The sequence below is a fragment of the Rhipicephalus microplus genome, chromosome 9 (genome assembly GCF_043290135.1).
Source record: "Rhipicephalus microplus isolate Deutch F79 chromosome 9, USDA_Rmic, whole genome shotgun sequence".
Classification (NCBI taxonomy): Eukaryota; Metazoa; Arthropoda; class Arachnida; order Ixodida; family Ixodidae; genus Rhipicephalus; species Rhipicephalus microplus.
Genome location: NC_134708.1, coordinates 19,637,971 through 19,664,091, shown reverse-complemented (window position 1 = coordinate 19,664,091; position 26,121 = coordinate 19,637,971). Strand labels below are relative to the sequence as shown.

At 45.0% G+C, this 26,121-nt stretch overlaps 3 protein-coding genes across 4 annotated transcripts in view; 1 reads left to right on the top strand and 2 right to left on the bottom strand.

Annotated features, from left to right (window-relative positions):
• Positions 1-4,169, bottom strand: part of Abcd1 (ATP binding cassette subfamily D) — a 107,519-nt gene extending 103,350 nt beyond the window's left edge. The window contains exon 1 of the mRNA XM_037415587.2: positions 2,805-4,169. Within this exon, the coding sequence (XP_037271484.2) occupies positions 2,805-3,857 (1,053 nt within the window). The 5' untranslated portion in view covers positions 3,858-4,169. The remainder of the gene's footprint in view (positions 1-2,804) is intronic.
• Positions 4,170-4,330: 161 nt separating this feature from the next.
• LOC119163565 (uncharacterized) lies at positions 4,331-14,388 on the top strand. Of its 2 annotated transcripts, XM_037415586.2 has the most exons (10): positions 4,331-4,624; positions 4,704-4,836; positions 4,948-4,999; positions 5,466-5,537; positions 5,883-6,044; positions 7,254-7,344; positions 8,225-8,354; positions 10,178-11,064; positions 11,347-11,386; positions 12,652-14,388. In XM_037415586.2, the coding sequence occupies exons 1-10, from the start codon at positions 4,562-4,564 to the stop codon at positions 13,539-13,541; spliced, it is 2,520 nt and encodes an 839-aa protein (XP_037271483.2). In that variant the 5' UTR covers positions 4,331-4,561; the 3' UTR covers positions 13,542-14,388. The 2 variants fall into 2 exon arrangements, with proteins under 2 accessions (XP_037271483.2, XP_075729377.1); XM_075873262.1 differs by lacking the exons at positions 4,331-4,624; positions 4,948-4,999 and having other exon boundaries at positions 4,709-4,836.
• The window catches only part of LOC119163564 (proton myo-inositol cotransporter), a 29,924-nt gene continuing 17,940 nt past the window's right edge, over positions 14,138-26,121 (bottom strand). Inside the window, exons 7-9 of the mRNA XM_037415584.2 lie at positions 25,664-25,899; positions 23,219-23,371; positions 14,138-22,245 (exon numbers count right to left, since the gene is read on the bottom strand). Coding sequence (XP_037271481.2) covers positions 22,013-22,245; positions 23,219-23,371; positions 25,664-25,899 — 622 coding nt within the window. The 3' untranslated portion in view covers positions 14,138-22,012. The remainder of the gene's footprint in view (positions 22,246-23,218; positions 23,372-25,663; positions 25,900-26,121) is intronic.

The following is a 26,121-nucleotide window of genomic DNA, read 5'->3' as shown; positions in this document are numbered from 1 at the left end:
CTGGTTGTGCCCACTGCCGACATCAAGTGGCTTTGATCTGTTAGTCTGAATGCAACGGTAACTATAAATTAAAAGATAGTTGTTTCCGATAAAATATCCCGTAGAGACGATTATCGGTGACATTACTTCCAATAAAATTTGCCTTGAATCCGAGGCTTACTAAGGAAAACTAGTAACACAAGGACGCACTTTGCGCACTATGTGACCCGAAAAGGTTGCCACGTTGAACTCGTTGGGCGTGCGAGGAAAACGCTCCGTCTCAATCGCCGAATGCAAACATCTCATCATGCCCCTAGTAAGATGGCTGCCGCAGCCGCCACCTTACGGTTGGTATACGGCTTCACTACTGTGCAACATTTTCACTCCAGAATTTTTTTAAAACCTCCTTGGATTTCGTATAGATTGATTAATTGCACTTTAAAACTATAATGTCATAAGTTTAACCATCATAACTTCGTCATTAGCGGGGAACATCAAGGTTGAAGTTTCGTATTTAAATTTCCCGCCTAAATTTAGGCGCGTGACGAGCAAGACTTCAGTCAGTCAATCAAGATCTTTATTGAAAGGTCGCGAGGAGTTTAGGCCGCCGGATGAAATACTTCAAAATGTAGTTTTCTCAAGACATTGGCTAGACGAAATTTTCTTAAATTTCGTATGCTAGGTCTAGTGCATCCACAGATCACAATGTACTTCATTTTCCATCGTTTAGAAGCTGCACAGGACCCAGTAAACACCGGTAAACACCTTGAAAATTTATGACGTCACGGTTTTCGGTGCGGGAATTTCAAGGTGGCGTCTCCACCCGCATTTTTCTTATCGCGCGTTTTCTAGCATACGAAGCGCCGTCTTGCGGCAGGAGTGGCGTTTTCGGGATTCCGAAAATCGTACTACATTACCCTTACCAGCCACTGAACATACAAAGAACGAGCGCACTATTCTCTCCTGGGGTTCTTCCGGCGCACTTTGAGAAAAGGGAACGGAGATTTCCGTGATTTCTATGCAGTATACTCTCGATGAGTCCATATTCGCAAAATATCGGATGCGAATTGCCTTCTTTGAAAGAACACATTTACCGTGTCTCATATACATCGACCATTTCTGAAAGGCCGATTCGACATCAATCAGGATTCGAGAAACGTTTATCGATAGCGATACTCAGAATCACTGGCATCTGGATGACGCGATTCTGAGGTATAAGCGATTCCGCAGTCCTGTTTTGAACATATGATAACGCCGTGGGTGACTCGCGAAAAAAAAAAAAAAATGGTTGAAGGGACCCCTCACCACCTCGAGCTCAAGGACAACAAAGCGTTATCTTTCGCCTTCGCTACCCTTTGCACAAGTGATATCCCATCCTCGTCACTTGTTAAAGCAGATGGATGCACAATCAAGCACAAAGCGTTGAGCATATCAGGATTTCGCACTTGTCGGCCGGCTTCGCGCTCTTATCTCCGCTTGCCCAGTCGGAAACACAAAATGGAGGTTAATTCAGCTGGTCGCGCAAATCGTCATGCGAGATAAGGAAGAGCCGACGGACGGCAGTATGGCAAAACAGTGCAAGAGACGATAGCGTTGGGCTGCATTTCCTTCAACCCCACTGAGCACATCCACGGTCGCTTCTTCGTTTTAGACGGGTTTAATTTTTAGTTAAGGTTTAGGAAACTGCCAGCCTCAAGTTGTTCCTCGACGATCGGCAACGAAGAGAGTTTTGCTTTAATCATTTAATGTACGAGCGAGTTGAACTATACTCAATACTCGGCGACTAACCTGCGTCAAACCTGTCACGCACGGTCTATGTTCGAAGTGCGTAGACTACAACGGCAACGGTTGATGCCGCATTACGGCCGAATTAGGAATCGACTCCGACCCGTACTTCGTTTCGGGCACGTGTGATGGTGCAGCGATCGCTCACCCAAATCGGCGTCCGACGCCAGTTATTGCACCGCCGCCTGTAAATGGCGCATTCCCCACCTGCAAGGAGCGTGCTTTACAGTGAAGCACGAGAAAAAACCCGTGCGAAAGTCTTTTCGCGTCATGCTAGCTGCGTGCGATACACCGAACATTGACGGTATTTTAACGTTTGCGCTTTGACACTTTAGTTTCCACCCTGTTTGGGTGTGGCCTGCGTTAATTGATGGATGTCGCTTTGGCCGTCGTGCAGTTGGTTAGCGCAGACTTATCTCCAATCTATCACTCTCGGTTCCTATCGGACTCGGCGTCTTGTGTGTTTTTTTATTTTTTTTAGTAATCTGAAGAAGTATGGCTAACCACGGTCGAGGAAGCCGATTTCAATGGCAAAGTTGCTATCGCCGTACCAATTTTAAATTTGAGTAATTGCTCGCGACTTGCTGTCGATAATACCGCTTCGCACCATGCGCTTTGAATGGAGATCGAATTTCTCGACCGCGATTTGCTCCACACATTCGACATCTCGGGAGAATAAGCCAATCGCGACAAGGCTCGATCCTGATTGAAATCATCCTTTGCGACACGCGCAGATAACCACTCCGCATTCGCGATTCCATCGTGGTATGACGATAGTTATAGCGCGAGAACAAAACGACGACACAGAAGGACACGAAAGACACGTCTCTGTGTCGTCGTTTTGTTCTCGCGCTATAACTATCGTCGTGTCCCTTCTTGTCTCTGTGTCGTCGTCGTTTTGTTCTCGCGCTATAACTATCGTCATGCCATACCAACTAGCCCAAGCTGCCACACTTCCATCGTGGTGACGTACCGCAATCTACCCACACGTCAACCGCCGCTGACGAAAAAAAAAAAAAAAAAAAACAAGGCTCCCATACCTTGTGACCGCCGTAGAAGGCGATTTCCTCGGCGTTCGCGATGAGCCTGGAGTGCACGAATCGCAGGTATCCCTTGCGACGCGCCTCCTCGGCGACCATCTTGCCAAAGCGGGGCGTCATCTTCCTCAGGATGAGGGCCGTCACTCCGACGGCGCAGAAGGCGACGGCGGGCGCCGGCACACCGTACGCCCCCATCTCGTGCGCCATGCGAAACAGCGTGAACGTGATGACGACCACGTCCAGCAGGGGTTTGGTGATGTGCGAGTACAGGTGGGCCACGGACTGACTGAACGTGGTGATGTCCTCGGTGAGGCAGTGGTCGGCGTTCTCGAGTCGGCCGTCCAGGTTGCTCACCCGGTAGTAGGTCTGGTTCTTGAAGTACAGTCCGTACGCGTGGCGCACCAGCCTCGTGCGGAAGGCGAGCGCCAGCTGACTCTCGAGGAATCGGATCAGGCTGTTGACGAAAGTCGCGGGAATCGCGACCAGCAGCCACTTGGAGAGCTGCAGCGCGAAGCGGGTCATGTCCTTGCGCACGATGAACTTGACCACCTGACCCTCGAGTCGAGCCACGTAGATGGAGAGGAAGGTGCGCGAGACGAGCGAAAGCGTGTGAAGCAGGAGAAGCGCGCCTTCGATGGTTCGCACTCCGGGGATCATGATGCGGATGAGCTTGAAGAGCTGCAGGAGAAACGTCTTGTTGAAGGCTGGGAACGCGCGCAGGGCTGCCAGCGTACCCGCCGCGCCCCTGGCGTTGTCCGGTTTGACAGCACCGGCCGCCGGCGTGACGGCGGCCAGCGCGAGGTCCGTCACGCTGTCCAGACCCACGACTTCGAGTCGGGCAGTCGTCTTCTCCGGGCTCGTCGTGGAGATGCGGTCCTGGGCGGCCCGGGCTTTCTTCTTGAGCGACTCGGCGACGTTCGAGAGGAGCGGGTAGCCAACGCGAATGACGTACGCGGCGAAGATGCCGGCCGCGATGCCCCGAGTGATGCGCTCTCGAGGCACGCCATGGGACTCGGAGAACTTCTCGATCAGTTTCGACAGGGTGTTGGTCATAGCTGCGCGGTTGGTCGTTCGCTGCGCGGCCAGGCACTAGCCACTCGCCGCTGCTGCTTTCGGGGGTGTTGCACGGGCACGGCGAATTCACGAAGGACGACGCCGCGTCGTGCTCTCTCTGAAAGCGGAGACAGCGGCGGGAAACGCCATTTCCTCGAAGTCGTCGTCCTGCGAATCACTCCGGGTCAGGCTGTCCCCTCTTGTGCCGCCGCTCCGCAGTAACGCGGCCGCGGCTCTCCTTCCTTTCACGGTCACACACACACACACGCACACGTATACAGCGCACACGGAGAGCACTCTACGGCAACGGCGCACCGACTGGAATGCGGAGCAATAGAGGAACCGACGCGATAGATCCCTCACCTAACCAACCCGACAACTTTGCAGGAGCGCCGCTTCACTTACCGACTGCAACGCCCAGCCAGGCCCTGCGCAGCCGCTTGTAAACAATCTTCCTTCGAGATAGAAAATAGTCCTAAATAACTTCACAAAAATGAAGAACAAGTAATTCTATTTCCTTGTAGTAAATGCCCCAAACAACTTAACTTTATGGTGTCAATCAAGAAAGGTAATTATATTAGTAAAGTTTAAACTTGCACGTGAAAATAAACATTACCGCTGTTCTCACTCTGTGTCAAGGCGTGCAAGAGTGCGTCACTCGATGGCGGCGCTTTCGCGCGTAGCAGACGACGCATGTTTTCGCAATGAATTGGACCGGTGGAGCGAGAACAAGGGTGCAGAGAAAGCTAAAGCAGAAGGCACAACAGGTCAGAGAAGCGTTAACGTTACGCTAAAGACGTTTCCGGCATTGTACACGTTACGTGAGCCGCAGAACTTGTCATGCAGGAGTTCTTTCGGAAGCAGCGCTTGCAGAACACGCTGGAGGCGCGCAACAACCCGCCGTGGCCTGATGCTAGGAGGAGCAAGGACCTTCAACGCATGGACATGTATTCCAGGCTGCTAGCGCCAATGTCGTCTGGTCAGTCGTTGAATATTCATTATCGTATTGGTTCATTTTACGGTCTTCGTTCATTCGTCTGTTCGATTGAAGAGATAAATGTTCTCTCGCGTGGCACATTTATACCCGCAGCGCTGAACAAGGAAGCTTCTAACCTGACACGCTCGGAATATTTGCAAGACGGGTACGTTGTTTTCATGAACATTAAGATTTCCACGGTCTCTTTTCAATTAATATAGAACAAAATATAGTTATGGGAACACTAAATGACATCTTTCATACACTTCAAATATTGCTCCTTAATTTCCTTGATTTTCTTGACATACCGGTAACACACAATTAGCGCCCCATGCGACGTTTTACAGCCATTCGGAGATGCATGATTTCAATTGTAATATTGCGATGTTCACTTTTTTCTCGGCTAATTTACCACATGATGTTGTAAACTAGCTGATTAATAAATGGCGATGTAGCTGGCTGAATTCTTAAGCTGCTATGTTATATTCCTTCTTATCAATCTGAAAATTTCTTATTAACTGTACATTTCACACCTGAATAGTCATCATAACTGGCTAATTTCCTGTAGTGGGTCTGAACCATTCATAAAGCTAACCGACAAAATCGTTTTTTTTTTTATTACAATGGGGCAGGAATAGTGAGGACCCCTGCCCAACCATGGAAGAGGTCAATCAAGAACAAAGGAGCCAAGGCAGTTACTATGAGTATAAAATCTTCTTTCCTGTTCAACATAAACAATGTTACGCCAGTTTAATTCCCGGGTGAAAATGAGTAGCTAAAAAATTTAACTGGAATCAAATGGCGTCATCTGGAGTCAACTGGTTCCAGCTGGAAATGAACTAAACCCAGTTGCAGGTCAACTGGTCCCAGCAATGGAAGCAGTTGGTTCCAGTTACAAGGCAACCGGGAACCAAATGGTACCATGAACAGTAGTACTGGAAGTAACTGGACCCACTTGAGATCTAACTGGAACTTAAGCCAGTTGCATGACTAATAAATACACAATGCACGTAACAGGAGATGATGGTTTGCTTGTCTGGTCTTTTCAGTCCAGAATGGCTTGAAGTGAGCTGTGAAGAGAGGCGAACCCCCATAACAATCCCACAGTACACCAGCGATAACGACGGCCTCATACCCGGCATCGACTATCCAGAAGAGAACCCTCCAGAGACACCGCTACTATTTCGGCCCAACCATCCAAATGTACTGCGGTATGGACGATTGTGGCAGTCTTGTCACGAGATATGTTTTGTGCCAGTGTGAAAGCCACACAGAGGAAAAATTCTAATCCATGCAAAATTTCAGGTCACCCTCATGATTTTAATCACCCTGAAAAGTGTATAGCTGTATTGTCATATGAAAGAATGAACCATTGAATTAGCATTATAATTAATCAAAAGAGCCTTGAAAGAAGTAGCTGGGTTTTGTTAAAATTTTCAACATCAAATTTTGCATGCAATTTTAATACATGCAAAATTTCTGTTCACCCAGGCCCTTTACATCTCCCAGAAAATTTCATAGCTGTATTGTGAAAGACGGAATGATTTTAAACTGTAATCAGAAAAAAATAAGCACGAAGAAAGTTGTTGGGTTTCCTTAAAATTTTGATCCTAAAGTGTTACATGTAGTTTTAATTCAAGCGAAATTTCATCTTACCCTGTCCACTTCAATCACCCAAAAATGTTCATACCTGTATTGTAATATGAAAGATTGAATAATTTAATTAGTATTATTAGTAAGCATAATAAAGAATCACAAAGCAAATTCTTGGGTAAAGTTTAAAATTTTACTCTGGCATTTTACATGCCAAACCACAATAAGTTTACTAGGCATGCTATAGTGGGAGGCATCGGACTATATTTGAGCACCCGGGATTCCTTGATTTGGGCCTAAATCTGAAGTAAATCAGTTTTTTTTTTGCGCATTGCCTCCATCAAAATGCAGCCACTGCGGCGTGCAACCCGACCCACACACTCGTGCACAACAGCATGGCAGCACAGCAGTTAGACCAACACAGCATGAAGTAGTTGGGGGCAATGCGATCATACAGAAGCACAAAAGCTAGGCATACCTCGGAATCATCTCACACACAAAAGACAAGCAAAAAGTGCAGGGGCTGGGACAAATGCTTTTGTCTAACGCACTGCCTACAGAAATTTCGCTATGAGTATGATCCAAATCACTACATTTTTAGTCCTACTGTAATGACTCTATATGTATGCAACCAGGTAGCATATCTCTCTACAGTTGACATTTTAGTTTGTGAAGTTCACAGCACACGATTCCTTGACGTCCCTTATGTGCATTCTGGATGCTGCTTGTGGATGTGGGTGGAATTTTCTGAAGCATACACGAGGCATTCTTTAGAATAATGCTTCCATTCAATATCTGTCCAACCTTAGCCTATTGTTTCATTTCAGTAATGACCAGCCCGCCACCTTAGATCCCATGTTTACTTCGCCAGAGAATGCCGAGCCCAACGAAGAGCCGATGCCCATTTTTCCAGTAGACGTAAGTGATACACTGCGTATGCTATGTGGTGCCCTCCTTAATATTGCCTTCTTGATACCAACAAGGGCAAAAGCGTTTTGCCATTCAGAAATGCACACCGAGTCGTTTGGAAATGCGCAGCTTTGCAAACGATGAAAACATCTTCTTTGTGAGCAACCGCTGTGCGATTTGCATTCTTCTGGTCACTTTTAGGCACAGAGCAGGTGAGGATGAAGAACACTGTAGACAGCATACTGCATATGTATGGAACACTGTGCAAGTATGTGTGACCAACTGGCTCAAACTAAACCTTTCATCCAGACTTCTATTTTTCTTTGGAAATCATCGGGCAATTTTTCTCTTCACGAAGGATGGAAATTGTGCAATGCTGAATCAAGACATCAAAAGCGAACGCTGCGTGTTCACGATATACGAGCCACAGTTCGCACGTCCTCTCACGTACACAGGCAATGCACAATATGTGCCAACCTGAATCCGTACGATTGATATCTCTACACTTATACAGCGCACTGTCTGTAGGTACCGTGCACCATTTGAAATTACCATGAAAACATTATGACCTGCCCAGACTGCAAGCATTCATTTCTTTTTTCAGAGATTCAAAACTAGCAATGCTCTACATCGACCATTTTTCTCACATATCAAGCAGGAGCACAGCTAGAAATTATTTTACTTGATGCTTTCGTCCATACATACACCTTTTGTTTTGTCGTGCATGCTGCCTTTCATATCTGGGCACTGAAAGCGTAGGGAGGCCTTCGTCAAATAGTTGAATCTGCTTTTTAGCTTATTAAAGCTGAAGAATGTGTCTCCAGATAAGCAGTAGACAACAAGTCTACTGCAATGGCATCCGATTTCAACACATCGAATTTGCCTCCAGGAGCCCAAGACACCATCAGTGAGGTGGGCGTTGAAGCCGCAGCCGCAAGCCCAGCGATCATGGAGCTTACGGAGCAGCGACATCGCCTCATGTTCTTCGCTGACACCAGCCACTACTGTATCGTACAGAGGTATGCAAAAGCTGTAACTGCAATTTACAACCCACGGGAAAATATCAACACATCCCACGGCCTTTGCTTTGTCTCGCACAGAAAATTTGCCACGTCTCTATAACATCTGTAGCCAATTTCTGTATCATAAACTTGTATTAAGGCGAGGCAAGACTTTGAATGCGAGTTTCGAAATTTGGCGAAACAGAAGTGGTAAGAAAAGCTATGGCTGCAAACTTAACAAGGTATTTTAAATATGAATGCCGGTTGCACTGAGGCTCGAAATTAAGTTTAAATTGTATGCAGTGTTTATTATTTTATTTTTTCTACATGTGAACTTCTTGTTAACAGCTACGATTCCCAGAGCATTGGAATTTTGTGCAAAGGTAGCCAACATTCATTCCCAGAATTGGAACTAAAATTATGACTGTATAACGAAAAGTAAGTTTATTACCTTTTTTTTATGTTTGTCTATATATAACATTTGCCACTGGTGAATGGCTTTATTAGCACTGAAAAATTAAAAATGTGCACATGCCAGTGGTTATAGTTTCAGTTATGTAAATTCTAATAATTAACAAGTGCCAGATATGCAATATAATCACACACCAACCACTCTAGTTTTGTAGATCACTAGTTAGAAGGTTCACCTTTCAGTGCTCGATAACATTATCCACTTCACTTCAATTGTATCGCCTCATCAAAAACTTGCTCAGCTTCTTTGAGGCACTTAACCTAATTCATACACAATTTACTTTAATTCACACAAGGAATTACACAACAGAGAACATTTACCCACAATATTTTCTGAATTTTTCACTTTCAAAATAGAGTAATTTTCATGCATGTAATAAACCAGTTCCAATCCTGAGGCTATGTGAGTCAATACCACATAAGTTTTTCATGCAAACCTCATCATTTTAAAATTATTACATTCAAAGCCAAGAACAACTAAACTTTTCTGAAAAATACAAACCAATTGCTGATTGTGCAGTATGTCAACTGCTTTCTTAAAAATTCAAAGCCTCCGTTCAGCAGAAATGCTGCAGACAGACAGACTTTCTTTGCTCAAACATGACACCAAACATCTGTGCCATTAACAAGGAAAAAAGTTGAAATTTATAAAATATATGTTCATAATGACACTTTAAATTTCATTTCTTATTAAATCTTTGGTCCACAAGTTGATGCCTGTGCCATGTGGGAAGGTCTCTAGATCAGCCTGACTACATCCACTGCAGGACAAAGGCCTCTCCCATGTTCCGCCAGTCAACTCGGTCCTGTGCTTGCTGCTGCCACTTTATACCCGCAAACTTTATAATCTCATCTGCCCACCTAACTTTCTGCGTCCCCCTAACTAGTTTGCCTTCTCTGGGAATCCAGTCAGTTACCCTTAATGACCCGCTGTATTTGCACTACATGCCCGGCCCATGCCCATTTCTTCTTGATTTCAACTATGATATCCTTAACCCCGGTTTGCTTCCCGATCGGCTCGGCTCTCTTGTCTCCTAATGTTACACCTATCATTTTCCTTTCCATCGCTCACTGTGTCGCGAAGACGACATACTCTATATAATCAACGGGTCTGAAAGATAGAGCTATCAAAGGCAACACAGGACTACAGTTCTCGTTTGCAATGTCCTGTTAGCCAGGTAACTGGATTACAACAAAAAGTTGCACCTACGTACGGTATCAGTATGAGGTTCATAATCCAGCTGCAAGTTCCAAGCACTGTTCAATAAAATTGTAACACACTGCTAGCATGCATATGCAGAAGCACGTCTACAGTATCATAAGCTGTCTCTTGAGTTGCCAGTAACAACACTCCTCTGTATCCTTCACAGATTCACCAAGTGATAGCCGTTTATCAGCGATGGTACAAAACTACCTCGACGATGCGGCAGCCAACAAGCGAGAGCCAGTCAGCCTGCGACTTACCCCTGCACGAGGCCGCGGCACAGTACGGCTCGGCCGTCAGCTGAGGTCCGGCATTCAAGACACACCACCCAACCGTGCTTCACCGCTTAGCATCCACAGGTTTATCGATGAGACACCAGCAAACAGAAGAACCAGTATCCTCCAGCACAACAGGCCCCAACAAGAAGAAAGAACACCTCTACAAGCATTACAGCAGACCAGAAGAGTGGCGAGCTCCTCAAACAGTGCATCATCATGTCTGGCAGTCAACCAGGGTGCAACGGTCAAGAGGCGAGAAACTGTCGACCTCCAGCGATCAGATGTACGGGATGCTGGGAGTTTGCAGTCCAGCCATCAAGCAGCTAGGAACGTTCCCAGCATTACATACAGCGGGTCTTCAATGTCGTGCCGCAACTTCCCACAAGGCGTAGCAAAACACGAGAGGGAACAGAAAATGGGGCTGAACTCGACAACTTCCCATCACAGCCTTCACAGCTGCCAAAGAGATGTCCAAGCAACCCCCAAAAACGAAACTACACCGATTGAAATTACAGATACCCCCGACTCGACGAAAAGCAAAGTGCAACACACGCAAGTACACCACACTGCCGATCGAGGATTAGGAACTCCAATGTCTAGTCTTCATCACAGAGAACCAACCTCTGCAGTCTACACACCAGCCACCAAACCAGAAGGAACAACCACTACATCCACTAAAGTCGCATCGACTCTCCACCAACAGCCAAATGTGCGACAGGAAGGCCAGAGTCGAGCTATTTCTTATGACAACAAAATCCATGACAGCATTCAAGAGGTAAGGCTCCTTTGTCTACTATCTTTGCTTTGGCAAAGGCCTGTTAACTAAACATAAGATTTCTGGGCTAGTTATTTCATTGCTATCTAATCATGTAATGTGTTCATTGCTCAGTAATTTTGTTGGTGTTTCTGTATATTCATGGTGTCAGTATAAATGTGTGGCTCTCAGAAATCGAATTCCGTTGATAGAGCATGTCCTGTAATCTTTCACATCCTCTCTAAAGCTATGGCATCTAGTTAACAGCCCATGAACATGTGACAGTTATACTTTGCATTTCAGACGACAAGCAAGTCTACAGAGAGGACAGTGATGCATCCAAGTAAGTATGGTATCTTACCTCAACCAGAAAATTGCTTGTCGTAATGCAAGTCTTGCTGCCCGTCATATCCCTTTCTGTCCTAGTGACCAGTTTACTGAACATACCAAAAAAGGCGGTGCAGAAAGTTTCGGCTCCGATCCACGATCGGAGTCGCAACCATTTTGTGTGGCTTCTATAAAAGAGGGGAGAATTGTAAATTTGAACGTTTTTCCTCCTTCAGCCCCACTTTCTGATGGTGGCACCTTAGAGTATAGACGTCATCCACAAGGAAAAGTGTACAAAATTATTTTAGGAGCTTTTTTCGTGCAATTCATATAATTTAAATTGTGTCCTCTTGAAACAATGATGAAAAAAAGTAGCTTTTGTAACCAGTAGTTTGCTTGCAATGCGAGAATGTTTTCATGTCCGGTACACTGGACGCCAGGTTGTAATTGGACCGCACTGTGCCAAACATGCAAGAAAAAAAAGGAAACTGGGAGTGAGTGTCAGGCGGCAAACTCGAAGCCCAGCTCTCAAAAATGACAGGAGTATTTTGGGGATTCTACTAAGAGCATGGAGCACAGAGAAGAAGCTGTGTTAGAGGAAGTTCGCTTGTTGACGCTAAGCGCACTCCTTCCTAGGTTCTTTTACCTTCATGACGCTACGTACGACTATTAACAATGAGAATTTTTTTTTTCTCAGATCAAGACAAACCGTTTTTTATTTTATAAGACGACTAACCTTCTGACAGAACCACAAGCAACACTTTTTAAAAAAAGGTAGCAGAACGTGCATACCTATAAGTGCAACAAAAGAATTCCAGAGTCCAGTATACTGGACATGATTTAAGCATGAACACAATTATACTTAAGAGTCTCGGGAATTTTTTTTGCATGCTTTTCAAAAGCCTCTTAGCTAGAAATGAACACTAAAAAAAGTTTGTACTGCCCTACGAAAAATTGAGGACGAAAAGGGACATTAGCTCGGTTGCTATGGCATTCTGTATGCTAATGATTTTTGGGGTTTCAAGTCCTAAAACCCCTGTTTGATTATGAGAAATGCCACAGTAAAGGGCTCCAGAAATTTTGAATTTCAGGTGTTCTTTAACCTGTCTCTCAGTCTAAGTGCAGAGGCCTCTTGCATTTCACATACATTGAAATGCAGCTTCCGTCACCGAGACTCAATGCCGTGTCCTTTGAGCCAACAGGGCATCCTGTATTCCGCATGCTTGCGCCCCACCCAAATTCAACAGCATAATTATGAATCTTGGTACTTTCACGGCATAGGTATGACGGAAGTGCGAGACATGGACAGCTTCTACAAGAGCGCCTGGGTCCTCCAGCTCCAGCACGCTCACCACCAGCTGTACATGGAGGAAATCAAGGCCCAGGTACTGTACAAGCCACCCGATCGTTTCTCAATCATGTCCGCTTTCGAAGATGCTGACGACCACTTCGCCGGACACAAGTCCCGAAGATCATCATTGCGGTACAAAACTCTCGACGACGAACTCAAGGTCCTTTCGACAGAAAACTCACCCATTAGTCAAAGTGTGATGAAAGACGCTAAGACGGTTCGTAATGCACAGCAACAACTAAGTTACAAGCATGACCAAGACACCATTTGCTTTGAAAAAACCAGCGATAGGAAAATACCTTTAGTGGAAACAGGAGGACATGCACTCTCAAGCTCGGGCATACACCGGTGCGACATTGTACCTGAACATTCTGAACATTCCACTTCGGGTGCGGAGTCGATGCCCGATACCAGGCCATGTTCACCGAAGGAAACTGACAAGCCGCAACTCGCACGACAAGTTTGCAGTCAAGAATCAGACATGCAAAGCAACTCCAGCTTTCAAGCCTCAAAAAGCGCAAGTCAAAAAGGAGTTGTAGTCAAAAAGGAAGAGGGTACCATGACCAGCCCTAACCCTTACCACACGACCCCTAGTGATGCGCAACAGACACACTCTACAGACTTGACAACAGAAGACTCGACATGCACACCACGTATGCATCGCTGCAGCTGCAGTGTTCCCAAGACCGACAAAACTTGTCAGATTCAACCGGAGGTCACCGACGCGGCCACTTGGTACGACGAAAAGATCGTGCCGGATCAGTTACAAGCTGGCGACCATGCATCTGTACACATAACGGCCGACGACGAGCAATTATGAAGGTGGTCCGGTACACATAAGCGAGAAGCGGCTAGCCGCACATGTATATATTGTACAGCTCCATTTTGATAAGCGCCAACAGTCTGCATTAGTCCCTAATACCACAAACAAGTCTGTTCTGGTTTTTAAGCAGAAGCAAAAGTTACAGTAATGCTTTTTCTCCAGAAAATCTAGCTTACGACTGCTAGGCTTTGTTCACATGGCTGGCACAGATACTGCAGTCATGATACAGCATTTTTTTTCACTGCTTTTGCTTTCAAATGGACACTGGCAACGTAAGGACTGCTGCCTAGTGCCCTTGGCAACACGTTATAAAAAACCATTGAGAGACCACCGCCTCGCCAGAAACGCAAGTACTGCGATAAATTTGACATGTTTGTGAATCGAGCCTCAGTCTACAGAAACTTACTCTAATACTATCGCATCAAGCTCTCAAACCAGAAGTACCTTAGATCCATAATGTAGTTAGGTCTGAACGTGGCAATGCATCTTATGTGTTGATTTTGTTCGCTGAAGTATGAAAGACGTCTTTATGAAAGAAGTCGGTCGTGCCACATCGCACCTCTTCAAAAAAAATGACAGCAAGACCAGAGACGCACGTTTGCGAAGTGCTTTTAATGCCACGCAACGTACAGGTATACACAAGAAAGAGTGTACAAAGCTGTCCGTGAACCGACAAGACAAAAACAAGTGCACGGGAAACTATTGCTGCCGCATTGAACAATGCATCCGGTATTCGGGATTGTGCCTACGGAGGAGACGTGGGTGCCACGGGCGACGCCTTTTTTTTTTTTCCCCGAAAGCGGCTTTACTATTTCGGTTTGCTGTAATAAACCGTTTGCCTTCAGCTTCTTCGAGCCTTTGTTCGCTAACGTGTTTGTGCAGTGTTGACACAAACAGCAGAACTAGCGTGCATTCCAATAGCCCAACAAACACTGCAGTAATACGTACTGCCACCAATGTGATAAGTTTGACTGGTTAGGTGTTGGTAAGGGCTATAACCATTTCAAATGCAATGCACTAATATGGGAGGTTAGCAGAATGAAGGAGAGATGGATGTGCAATATAGTAAAAAGATTCTATAACAGTTTAACGGTGTAAAGATTTTATAACGGTTTTGACCAAACCAGCAATGTGTCCCATTTAGAGGTGTGCGAGGAAAAGGACATAAATGGAGGATCATAAAAAGATACGCCTTGTGGCTATAATAATCCTCTTCAAATTCCTTACATTTGGCAAATCTGCATTTCAATTCATTGGCTTTTCTTTACCTCTAACACCTTTTCAAGCATTCTTGCACACATTTTTCTGATGTTTCAGGACTAGATGACCACTCCTCCAACTGTTGCATCGTGCCCTTCATCAACATTCCTTCATTCCGCCAACGTTCGTTGTTCAGTGCTTCATTAACCAAAAAGGACGACAAATGTTTGGTGCACATTGTTTTCGACATGAGCGTCACACCACTTTGATTTTCGTGCACGCAACAACCCCTGCACAAAACATGTAGGTGCAAAATTACCTGCCAGTATTCTCGTTTTCTTCTTTTTCTTTCACACACATTGACCGCCTCGGAATGCACGGTCACCACCTTCAACACTACGCGTAACACCCTGAATTGCGTTGCGGAAGTGGGAAAGGCGTACAAATGCGAGCCTTCGAAACAACGGGCAAATAGACTCTGCAATCACATCACAACAAGACCTCTAGACAACGTTATTATTGTTATACAAAGTGCTATAGATTCTCACTGCTGGTGCAATTCTGTGTTAGTACTATGAAGGGGCAACAGTACATCACTTTCAACAACACCACCGTGGGGGCGGAAAGTATCTAAGAGTACTGTATAGCTTAGAGTGCAGTCGTAATAAGAAAACATCAGAAAAAAAAAAAGAAATGACTGCTATCCTAAACGATACACACTACTTTCTTATGCTGGAAAAAACATTCTTTGTCGAAAATGCTGAAAGCACCAGAAAACTGCCCAATAAAGGGTAACGCGCTCCTTCAACCTGCGAGCGTCTAAACCAGAGACGCACTCAGGTCCGTAGCTTCGAGCGAACAGCTTGGTCTTGTCAGCACACCCATAATGAATACACCGCGATGGCTGAATGTTGATGAAGTTCGAGCCTCCCCCCGAAGACGAGAAAAAAAAATGCGGTAGTCGGTGTTGCAAACGACACGACGGCGCCAAGTTCGACGCGATTCTTGCGAGACGACAAACAAAGGTAAGATAAAGTAGACGGCCGTACTTTGGGCACTTTTCTTTTGGTGAGAGCACTCATTTCAAACTTTGATACAAAATATGCAACTAACGTGCTTCAATTCCTCTTTCGCTTTAACTGAAAGCCACTCAAGTCCCATGGTCCTACACAAATCTTATCAAAAGACATGTCTCGGCAATCTCTCGCTATGCTCGGTCCAAGTGGTCAACTCTCACCTCGTCGACATGGAATGACGGCAAAAAGGCGGGGCCAATGTTCGCCCGATATTGGCCCTTCGCCGGTGCACGTTGCTCAATGTGGGCCAATATCAGCCGAACCTTTTTTTATCCATTGTCAAGGTTGTGGAGGCCTTGGCAAGCAGCTTAATTAACCGAGCATTGAGAGAGCCCGATAACGAAATTTAGTCTCGTTCAGAGTGACGGCTGTGAGACAACTCGCCCAGAGCTGCACAGGGGGCAAACTCTTATCTATTAAACTAGTGCTCTAAAAATAAATTACAAACGACGTTGGTGCTTCCATGTAGTCTTTGGACAAGCAAGTGCAAAGTAATGCTGGGGGAATCACACTGACATGGCAAGCCACATCAATGCAACGTTGAAACTTGGCAGCCATGTCAGCATTGACCGTGCTATCACACGGTTCGCCAGGGTCATCTCGACAAACAGGATTAAGAAAGCGATTAAGACAGTGATAGGTGTTGGGAAGTGTGATCTGTCTTGCGTGTCTGTAACTGCATACTTTGTAAATATAGTGCATATCTGCTTGTTGTTTTTCTTACTTTACAGTGCGACTGCAAGGAAGGGCAACAAAGGAAAAACTATTTCAAAAGAGTAGCCTGCTTGGAAAAGTTGGGAAGGATGAGGAAGTGGGGGTTTATAAACCATCCGGTTAAAGCTGCCACAGACAAGTGGTTAGTGTTATTGCTGCTGGTAGGTATAGCTCGTAATGGGGATGTGCTTTCGATGGTCATAAAAAACACCATGCTAGAAATCTCTACAAAAGCAATAGAAATCGAACACCACCGCAACTACGCCACGGCTAAGTGTCCAGGTGTCACAGAAAGAGCACCTCACTATTTACAACTTCAGAGAGAACTCTGAAGCACGCATGAAATAAAAACATCAATATTACACAGGCCAACATACTGTGCGAGAAACAAAACACGAAATACAAAAGACAAATGAAACGATATAAAACCTTGGACCGCTTCAATATATATCACAAATGTAAAAGTTAAACGAAAGGCTCTGGAATGCACAAAATAACTTGTCAGTATTTCAGAAAAAACATAGCAAAAGAATCAATACTGATGTCATGAAGTTGGCTATTAAAGCAGCCTATTAAAAAGCTTTGAAAAGCGCTCGCTACTTTGTCGCCCCCAACATGTCCACAAAGTGCACGCCTTATTTGCCATTAAGCAAGACAAGTTGCATGCAACGTGCACTTCACTCGTCATGCTTTCATATTTTAAAGTTGCACGACCGATTTCACCTTGGGAAAGACTGGTTGCCTTCGACGAATTGCCAGCATGGACAGCTGAACTTCGAGTGCCTTGTAACGGACAAGCAGGTTAGCCCACCCCCGAGGTCACACACCAGGAACTCGCATCTTCAGTGGTACGATGCCTTCAGCCTAGGCGACAGTTCTCAATACATTTTTGTTATGAACACTCGATTCCCATTGATGTGCCCGTTATCAAGATGCGAGAAATACAAGATTTAAGAGAAACATTCGGGCATAGGAGTACCTACAATGTCGCTAGCACGGAGGTTGTTAGTGGGCTACGAAACTCTCTCTATATGTTTGCTCGACAAATAAGTGCCTGCATGATGATTGCTGCATGAGAACGAAAGTAATACCAATGCGGCTGTATGCCCCTGTTGACATGAACGTGACAACACCCATGCTCATGTTCGTGGCAAACGCAAGATGAATCTAACTTTAGCACAAGGTCACGAATGTGTGAGTAAGAATACTCCAAGACACATCGTCAACCAAGACTTCCAGCATGTCGCAGTACTGAGGTTGCCGAGCTGAGCAACCTCAATACTGCCCTAGGATTGCTGCAACAGTAAATCGTTCACTGCTTGAAATTTGCAAACCTCCTTTAACATGAAAAGGTGCACAAGAATTGAAGAGAAATTTGCTCAAAGCTCTGACACTCCAACAAACTTTCGCGAAGTCCAACAAACCTGCACCAATTATGAAGTACACATTTCTTAGGCGGAGCTGCTATCAAGTTAGTAAATACTTGAAAACTAGTGAAATGCGGCAGCCCCATATGAAAGCAAGGCGCATAGCTTATCTATGATGATGATCAAGCTCGCGTCAACATGGGCACACAGCACGCAGACTGGCGCTATCAAGTGTTATGCTCATCATAACACAGCGTCTATGGTCAACATGTATCTTAGTGCAAACAGGTTGCATGCAATCTGCGCGAAACATTATCTACTACCACAGCATCTGTCAACCCTGACTTCTCGTCTGATGTACATGACCGCGATGATAGCTAGGAACAAGAGGGGAATATCCAGCTAGGATAAGGAGGCGACAGTTCATAGCTGAACACGAACCTAGCTCAAGCCGTGCTGAAAGGCGGTTTTACTGTAGAATAATAGGCGTTTGGGCGAGCTGTTACTGAACATCATCTTTCCCACCTTGTAACTTCGTCATCGGTGCAGCCCCTTCAAGATGCTCGGCTTTACTACGCGTCTCGGCACATCCGTGCAGTTATTTGCAATACAAATATTCCGTAGTCTCCACTTTCCCTACAAGCTCAAGGACGATAAAATCTCGAGCGTGCAATATAACAGCACAGTTGGTTTCATCGCTGGTTTTTTGCCACTATTCTTGGGGGTCTACGCAATGGCACTTTTGGGAAGGCTGATTTCGTTATGTATGTCATGAGTGATAGGGCGAGGACAGTGAGGAATGCAAGCAGCACTCGATTTAGTGAAAAGTTTCGACTATGCCTTGCGATCACTTTGGTAAAAGCTAACGCTAATGGCAGCAATCATGGAGCAGTTATTTTCGAAATCTGAGACCATCTTATAATCTGGTTTTGACATTCAAATGTGCTCACCTTTCTACGAATGCAACCTCGCCCACAAATGATAAGCGGTCACGGACAACGAAAGAAAGTGACCAGGTTTTTGTTCTCGCTAACTTTGCTTGGTACGTGCATCGAGCCGACTTATGCATAATGAAATAAAAGTCTGATTCGCTGCTAGTCTCAGCGACTCTCGACGTGACTAGTGTCGGCTTGGCCTTAGCCAGCATTCCAACAAGTGACAAAAGAAGATAACAATGAAACATCTGATCAGCGAAATTTCTGCATGCTTCCAAAACATGCTTTAAAAACATGAAGTTACCTATCCTCGACAACAAGCTGTAAGCTCAACGAGAAACATGGAGCTTGTTATTATTATCCGCACAAACGTGTGCAAACTCTGGGCTTTTGTGCGCGTACCGAGATTTCTCATAAAACTGGCACATATACCTTTCGAGTCATAATATATCTAACAATCTGACATTTGTATAACACTGACTTGTATCACAAAAGAACCTTGTTCTGGAAACTGTTTGCAATCTGGCGTTTCGGACACAAACCATTAAAGTGAGTCTTTAAGAAGCACACGCCATAAAACAAGACCGTAGCAGTGAAATAATCTGGACAGTGTCCTCAGAGTGAAGGCCCACTGAACAAGCTGCACTGCATACTGCTAGTTCACATCCAAAAAATGAAAACCAACTAGCAAGAGAAGTTTTCGGTAACTGCGACTCACAATCATCAATGTTTAAACGAACCCACGAGTCTTATGATAAGCCCCTAAAAGTACACATGTGCTTATCTACACTACATACACAATCACTCTGGGCTGCAAAAATAATATTGACTGAACTGGAATGACGCGCTCAGGTAGGCAATAAATGAAGGAGTCTGTTAACTCGTTATCATATGAAGCAAGTTGGAGTGTTGCTTAATGCACCACAATACGTGAAACGCGTTACAATCGGGGTAGCTAAAATTATTGCAATACACATAAAGGCCTAAACATTCTAACATGGCAACGAACTTATCGCCATGTTTCTCAGATGAGAAGCGAGAGAGCGCGATGCACTAATAGCGATCGTGTGTTGATCGCATAACGTTTTGGTAACATGAAGCCCTGCATGACAAACAAATTCTGCCTCCAAAGCAACAACCGTCATCATAACTCAATATCTCAAAACGCCCAATTTTTCGAACACCTCACACAGGTAAAAAATCTTTTGCATGTTCATGGCACCCCTGACGGGGTATCCGGCGTAAGTTTAGAATCTTTGTTCGTGAAAAGCACAGCAATCATGGCTGTTGATCACTGCAAAAGGCATCAAACTCACAGGAGCGCAATCCGTAAGGACAATTTGTAGACAATGCTGGAGCGTTGCAATTTCAGGCTGCTATTACAGACATATCTTGGTTGTGCATTCAAACGCAAGGCATTGCGATTAATTCAAAAGCATTGCAGTGCATGAAGAGTGGTAATGTATTGTAAAACTAACCGTGCTAAACAGTGATGCCATTTCAATCAACAGCCTGCAACAGCAGCGCTCACGGACCCAATCACTACAAATTGTCTAGAACACACACCCTGATCATCAGTGACTAGTATCACACTTGTAGTCTGCCGTACACACCTTCGCGTGGAACAAAAAAAGAAATGTCCGTGCCTGGATAACAACTACACGTAAACAAGGTTCTCGGCAGACAGCATAAGACTACTGGCTTCCTGCCAGCAAAAAGCCAGTTTCGACATGGGCCGGTTTCAGAGAAACTGCAAAACCTAACAAGACTATACAAACGGCAGCCCAAAAGTGGGCCGAAAGCTTCAAATAGTAAACAAAAATGGTCGAGCACACTGGTTCTCCATCTTCCAGGCGTGCAGAGCACGTGTAAGAAAGATAGTGATTGAAAATGTCAACTTCAACAATATTTTCACTCGGGCATCAACTAGACCCCACACAATGACCGAGATTTCGGTATCCTCAACCACCGTTTGAATGAACAAAGGAAATGTCAGGCCAGTGCCCTGTGGAACAAATGTTACAAAAAAAAAACAATGCCTTCATTCATATCCTTGATATTCATTTAGAATCCATCAGAGAATTTGAACACTAGTTTGTTCTGCTATCAGTTACGGAGCACGGTACAAAGCATGAATGCACTGCCCTGCAAGGGCAGTCCGAACAAAACATTTAGGGCACATGTTCAGCCGATGAGTCATTTTCTGGCCATCAGGGCTTGTGCGATGGCTACAGTTTTCAAGATGCTGTCACGTGAAATACCACAGGACAATGACCCAAGTTCCCAAGGAAGCAACAGCTAGCCTATGGACTGGCGTGTCCTCCTAGAACTACATTGCACAATAGACAGCATGATTGTTCGCGCAGCAGTTAATACCTTTGAGAACAACTCTGTGTAAGAAAACTTGCAAGTTGTTTTCCGGTTTGAATTCTTAATACAGTGGCTTCCACGGTCAGGTCACGACACGCTGATAAAAATGTCCTGCAAACATATGCGCCCACCGGGGTCTGAGGCATGCCAGCCCATGGGCTAGCAAGCTCTGTAATTGAATGTGTGGTCTATACTCAACAGCATGACTGACCACGAACTTCTAGCCTGCCAACTAGACAGTCTATAGACTACAATCCACAGACCATAGCCTGAACATTGTGGTCTACAGAATATGGTGGGGACAGTGGTCTACAGTGTACAGATACTGCACTACACTCAGCACACTATGATCTACAGATCACAGCCAGTCTGAGATAAACCATTGTCGGTAGACAGAGGCGTGCAGACTTTAACTGGCACACTTGACTCTGGTCAGTGTGGTACATGGCTCACACCAGCATCTAGAAGCTACGTACCACATTCCACTCACCACGGTCTATAGATCACAGTTTTCTATGCACACCTGCTCTGCTGACCACAGTTCAAGGCTATGGCCTGTGGACCGTGACCTCTAGACAATAGGCCACAACTTATGGTTTACAAACCATGGTCTACAAACTAGTCTTCGAGCACGGTATGCAAAGCAAACCTACAACCTGTCGACATTGCGCTGCAGTCTGTAGACCATGGTATGTTGACCCCATATGTCGAACATACGGGATCATCTTACGCAAATGACAATGGCACCAAAGCGCAGCCTAGCTACACCCCAGTAGCAGCAACACTTAGCAGTTGGTGCAAGTCTTCTAGCGGTCTTCCTCTCCGGAGTCTCCGTCATCTGTGGTGTAAGCCTGGTTGATGCCGCGAATGTGCACATACTGCACGGTCTTCTTGTTGTCACGCGTTGTCGAGTCGCTCCACCAGGGGTGTGCAAAGAGGTCGCTGACTTCTTCCAAGGACTTGCCCTTCGTCTCCGGCAGAAAGAGGAAGAAGAAGAACCAGCCGAGCAGCGAGAGCCCGGCATACAGCCAGAAAGTGCCTGATGACGAAAGAAAGAAATGAAAGAAAGGACAAATTTAGAGCCCCTGCACCACTGAGGTGGTGGAAGCCAGCTAAGCTGGGACTGTGGTGGGTATTATCATTACTGGCTATACCGAGCGAATGCAGAGACATACACTCAAGCACCTTGGCATTTCTTTGGCACTTGACTAATATTATTTCAGGAGCTGAGCAAGTAACCCTAAGTCTTTCTCCCGGAACCAATGTTTGCGGCGAATGATTGCTATAAATCTTCAGAGTCTTAAGATGGAATTCAATGCCTTTAGAAATAAAGACTACGCACAACTTTAGGCAAGCTCGTAAACATTTTTTTCTTGTCTTTTGTATAGTAACAACTTTTTCTTTGTAGACAAACTTGTACGTCGTTAAAACTTGCTTATGCATAGAGCCAATCATTCCATGACTGATTATGTGTATGACTAACCTTTACATACTTGTTAAGTTTGAACAGCTCGTAGCCACATTTTTGCTTTTGCACGTATTCCCTGTTACTAAAAGTACTTAATACATTAGCCGACGAAAAGTACTTACGTTTCAAACGAGAACGAACTAGCACAATAGTGATTCAGGGGTGAATGGAATGCACGCTGCAGTCATGTAAACAAAGTTGAAGTTTTCTGGGGGGGGGGGGGGGTATTGTAACCTGTAATGAACTTGACTTGGAGCCAAACGCCCAGCAACTTAAACGAGAAGAATGTTTGAACATGGCATCACATGCCATTCTCCATATTAGGACGCACGCAAGCCGTGCACGAATGATATCAATTTGTCGCCATTTCTTGAAACAGGCCGCTATATATCGGAACGCGCAATGAAAATTTTGTTCTGCCGCTGAGCGTCTGGCTCCAAGTCTATCGCATAACTGCGTCTAGCGTAGTTGAAGCCAATTTGTTCAAACTTGCATTTCTTTAGTTCACAAGTGAAGCTGGCCATTGTGGTAACGTGTCACCAACCATATTTTGTGATCGCTTCAGTCAGGGTGAGGAATGTCATGGAGACCAGGAGGTTGCAGCCCCAATTGACCGAAGTGGCCAGCGAGAAACAGCTTGACCGTGCCCACAGCGGGTATATCTCCGAGTTGATGGTCCAGGGCATGGCTCCCAGGCCTGCAGGGAGCACACGTGGGATAAGTAAGGAGCAAGTTCGAGTACAGCCAAGTTCATTGCCCAACAAACATTAATATCTAATTCACCTGTTCAGTTCCCTACAACGTTCACTAGAAAGAACTGCGGTGCAGTGATGATTCGGCCACCATGAGAATGATGAACAGTACATAAATTTGCCCAGTCTTCGTGCTTGCGACATAGCACACACTCGTGGCTTTGTCTATTTTAGTGTTCTGGCTTTTGTTCCGGGTAAAAGAATGGCTCTTTTTGAATTTCATGAGCCAATCTGAAATAATCAGCCTAAAAGTCTTTGTCTAGCGACAAAGCGACTGCATGCCACGTTGAACCACAAGAGTGACAAGGCTGAAGAATTTGGCAAATCCATGCACTGCCCGTAATTTCAATGCTTGCTAATGCGCAATTCGTTTGCAGCTCCCATACACACTAGCGCCAGATTTCCCTCTAGTATACTCCTAAGAAGCTATGTTCAAGGGTACAGCAAAGCAAAGTGGTAAACCAGTTTAGACATAAATTATCCCTTGCGAACTGTACTGGCGTTAATATAGTATGCCAATGCGTAAATTCCATACATCGGCAGCCGACACCTCAGGGCAAGCTTGTGAACAGCGACCACTATAGGCACCAATTGAAGCGGCTGGAAGTACTGCACGTCGACACCCCAAAATGCGACACCAAGCATGCTGCACGCCAATTTTCCATAATTTTAGACTAGTATATTTACTTTCCGAAAGCTTGAATAGTTTGAATGATTCCGGTCATAATCAAAAAGCCAACGCTATTAGAAAAATATTCGAAAGTTCTAATATTCTTAAACCCTACTTATATGTCTACTCTAACAAATAGAATCATTAGCTTAACCTATTTCATCCCTATAATATGCATGAGGGATTCCAGAAAACCCACAATGGTGCTGGATAAGGTGGTCTGGAAAGCAGCAAAGAATCACTTGGTGCTCGTGCCGTTAATAGTCCCCGTTTCACTTTCACATATCACTGAGTAATTTTTTTTTATGCGATATACGAGAATCTTTCTACGTCTATGCTAAGGCACAGGATCATTCATAAAATAGAACAAAAGTATTCGATTGTGCCCAAGTGAGATGGAACCTTTGTCTTGCTTTATGGGACGCCGTTATCTTTTTTTAGGCTTTTAAGTTTTTGCATTCCTGCCGCATTGGCCAAATGTTGTTTCTTTTATACCGAAATAGTTTCTTCTCTGCCATTCTCCTCCACTCCCCCCCACCCATCCCCCACCCCCTTCTCGATCCAGAATTTCAGTCATCCTGAGGGCAGGTTCATGAAGGTGCGCCCGTGCAAAACCTGTGGTTTCATGATGCTTCGTTACGTCGATAAATTTGCCGCACATGAGCGCAGGATTTCACGATGGTGCATTGCTGTGAGGCGGCTGTTTTGAGGTCCTGATGCCTATGTGTTTCCTTTCTCAGTTATCACGAAGATGATACCCTACACTGGTCTTGTAATAAGCATAAATTTTTTTTACGATAAACTGCAGTTGGCAATTACCTCCAGTCCCACATCACTGTGTTGTCCCCGTTCCTTTCGTCTTTTTTTTTTTCTTCGTAGACAATACCAACTCAACCAACATAATATTTTACGCTCAGATAATTTCATAGCCCATAAATAGGCTTGTGCGAATAGCAAAAATTAGATTTGAAGCAAATGATGATCTAGGTCAAATAAGCTCGAATGGAATTCAAATAGTATATATATTACATATTATAAAGAAAAATAGGCATATTTTTTATGACCTAACTAACGTGCATATTATTTATAAAAGTTAAAACAAGGCCTCATTCTTTTTGGCTCAAAGAAAGTGGAAACACCTTTGAATAGTAGCAGGATTTGAGTTTTGATAGAATGCAAGTGAGAACCTGTAAAGTATGTTACATATTAAAGTTTATTATACTTAGAGCATACAGGTTTGTATACCAAGCTTTAAAAAAAAGGAAGAATCGATGTGACAGTAATATGTACATTTAACCTTAAAGTAAAACTTTGCGAAAGTGCAGATTTCCCAGAGGTGTTTTCACGGCCTAGCACCTCACCACAGCAGTGAAACCACTTTTACAAAAGGTTACACACAAGTTCATTTCGAATACTTCGAAATTCGTAATAATTTACATTCGAACCGAAGCGAATTTGAATACTAGGTATTCGTTCAAATATTCGCACAAGCTTGCTCATAGCTGGTTCGCAGTAAAATAACAGCACTGGCCCCACGCTATCAACGGTCCGGCTTCACGCTGGTTACCGGGAGCGAAGAAGAACAGGTAGAGAACCAGGCCCAAAATGGTCATCCAGGAATAGCGGCTCGGGCACCAGTTGTAGGCCCACACAAAGGGCGTTGCCGTTGGCTGCTGGCAGCTCCCGACCAGCGAGACGTCCAGGCTGTTGGGGTTCGCCGGAAGGCAGGTGGAGTTGCCGGTCGGAGCGCCCGGAATGTAACAGTAACCGCAGGCCGAGGCTCCCGTACAGGACGCGCAGGTGCTGAGCAGGAACGAACGAAACACAATGTCAGCCAATAATGTTGCACTTTCAGACCTGTCGTATGCGACGCCCATAGCACATGCATATCGTTGTACGGTTGCTGCTGCAACTGCGCTTCTGCAAGTAAGCCAGTAGAGATAAAGCAAAAGCTCGTATTGCTACGCTAAATAAAACAGAGGACAACTGGTGTACATAATGATTTACTGTTTCTAAGAGCTGTAG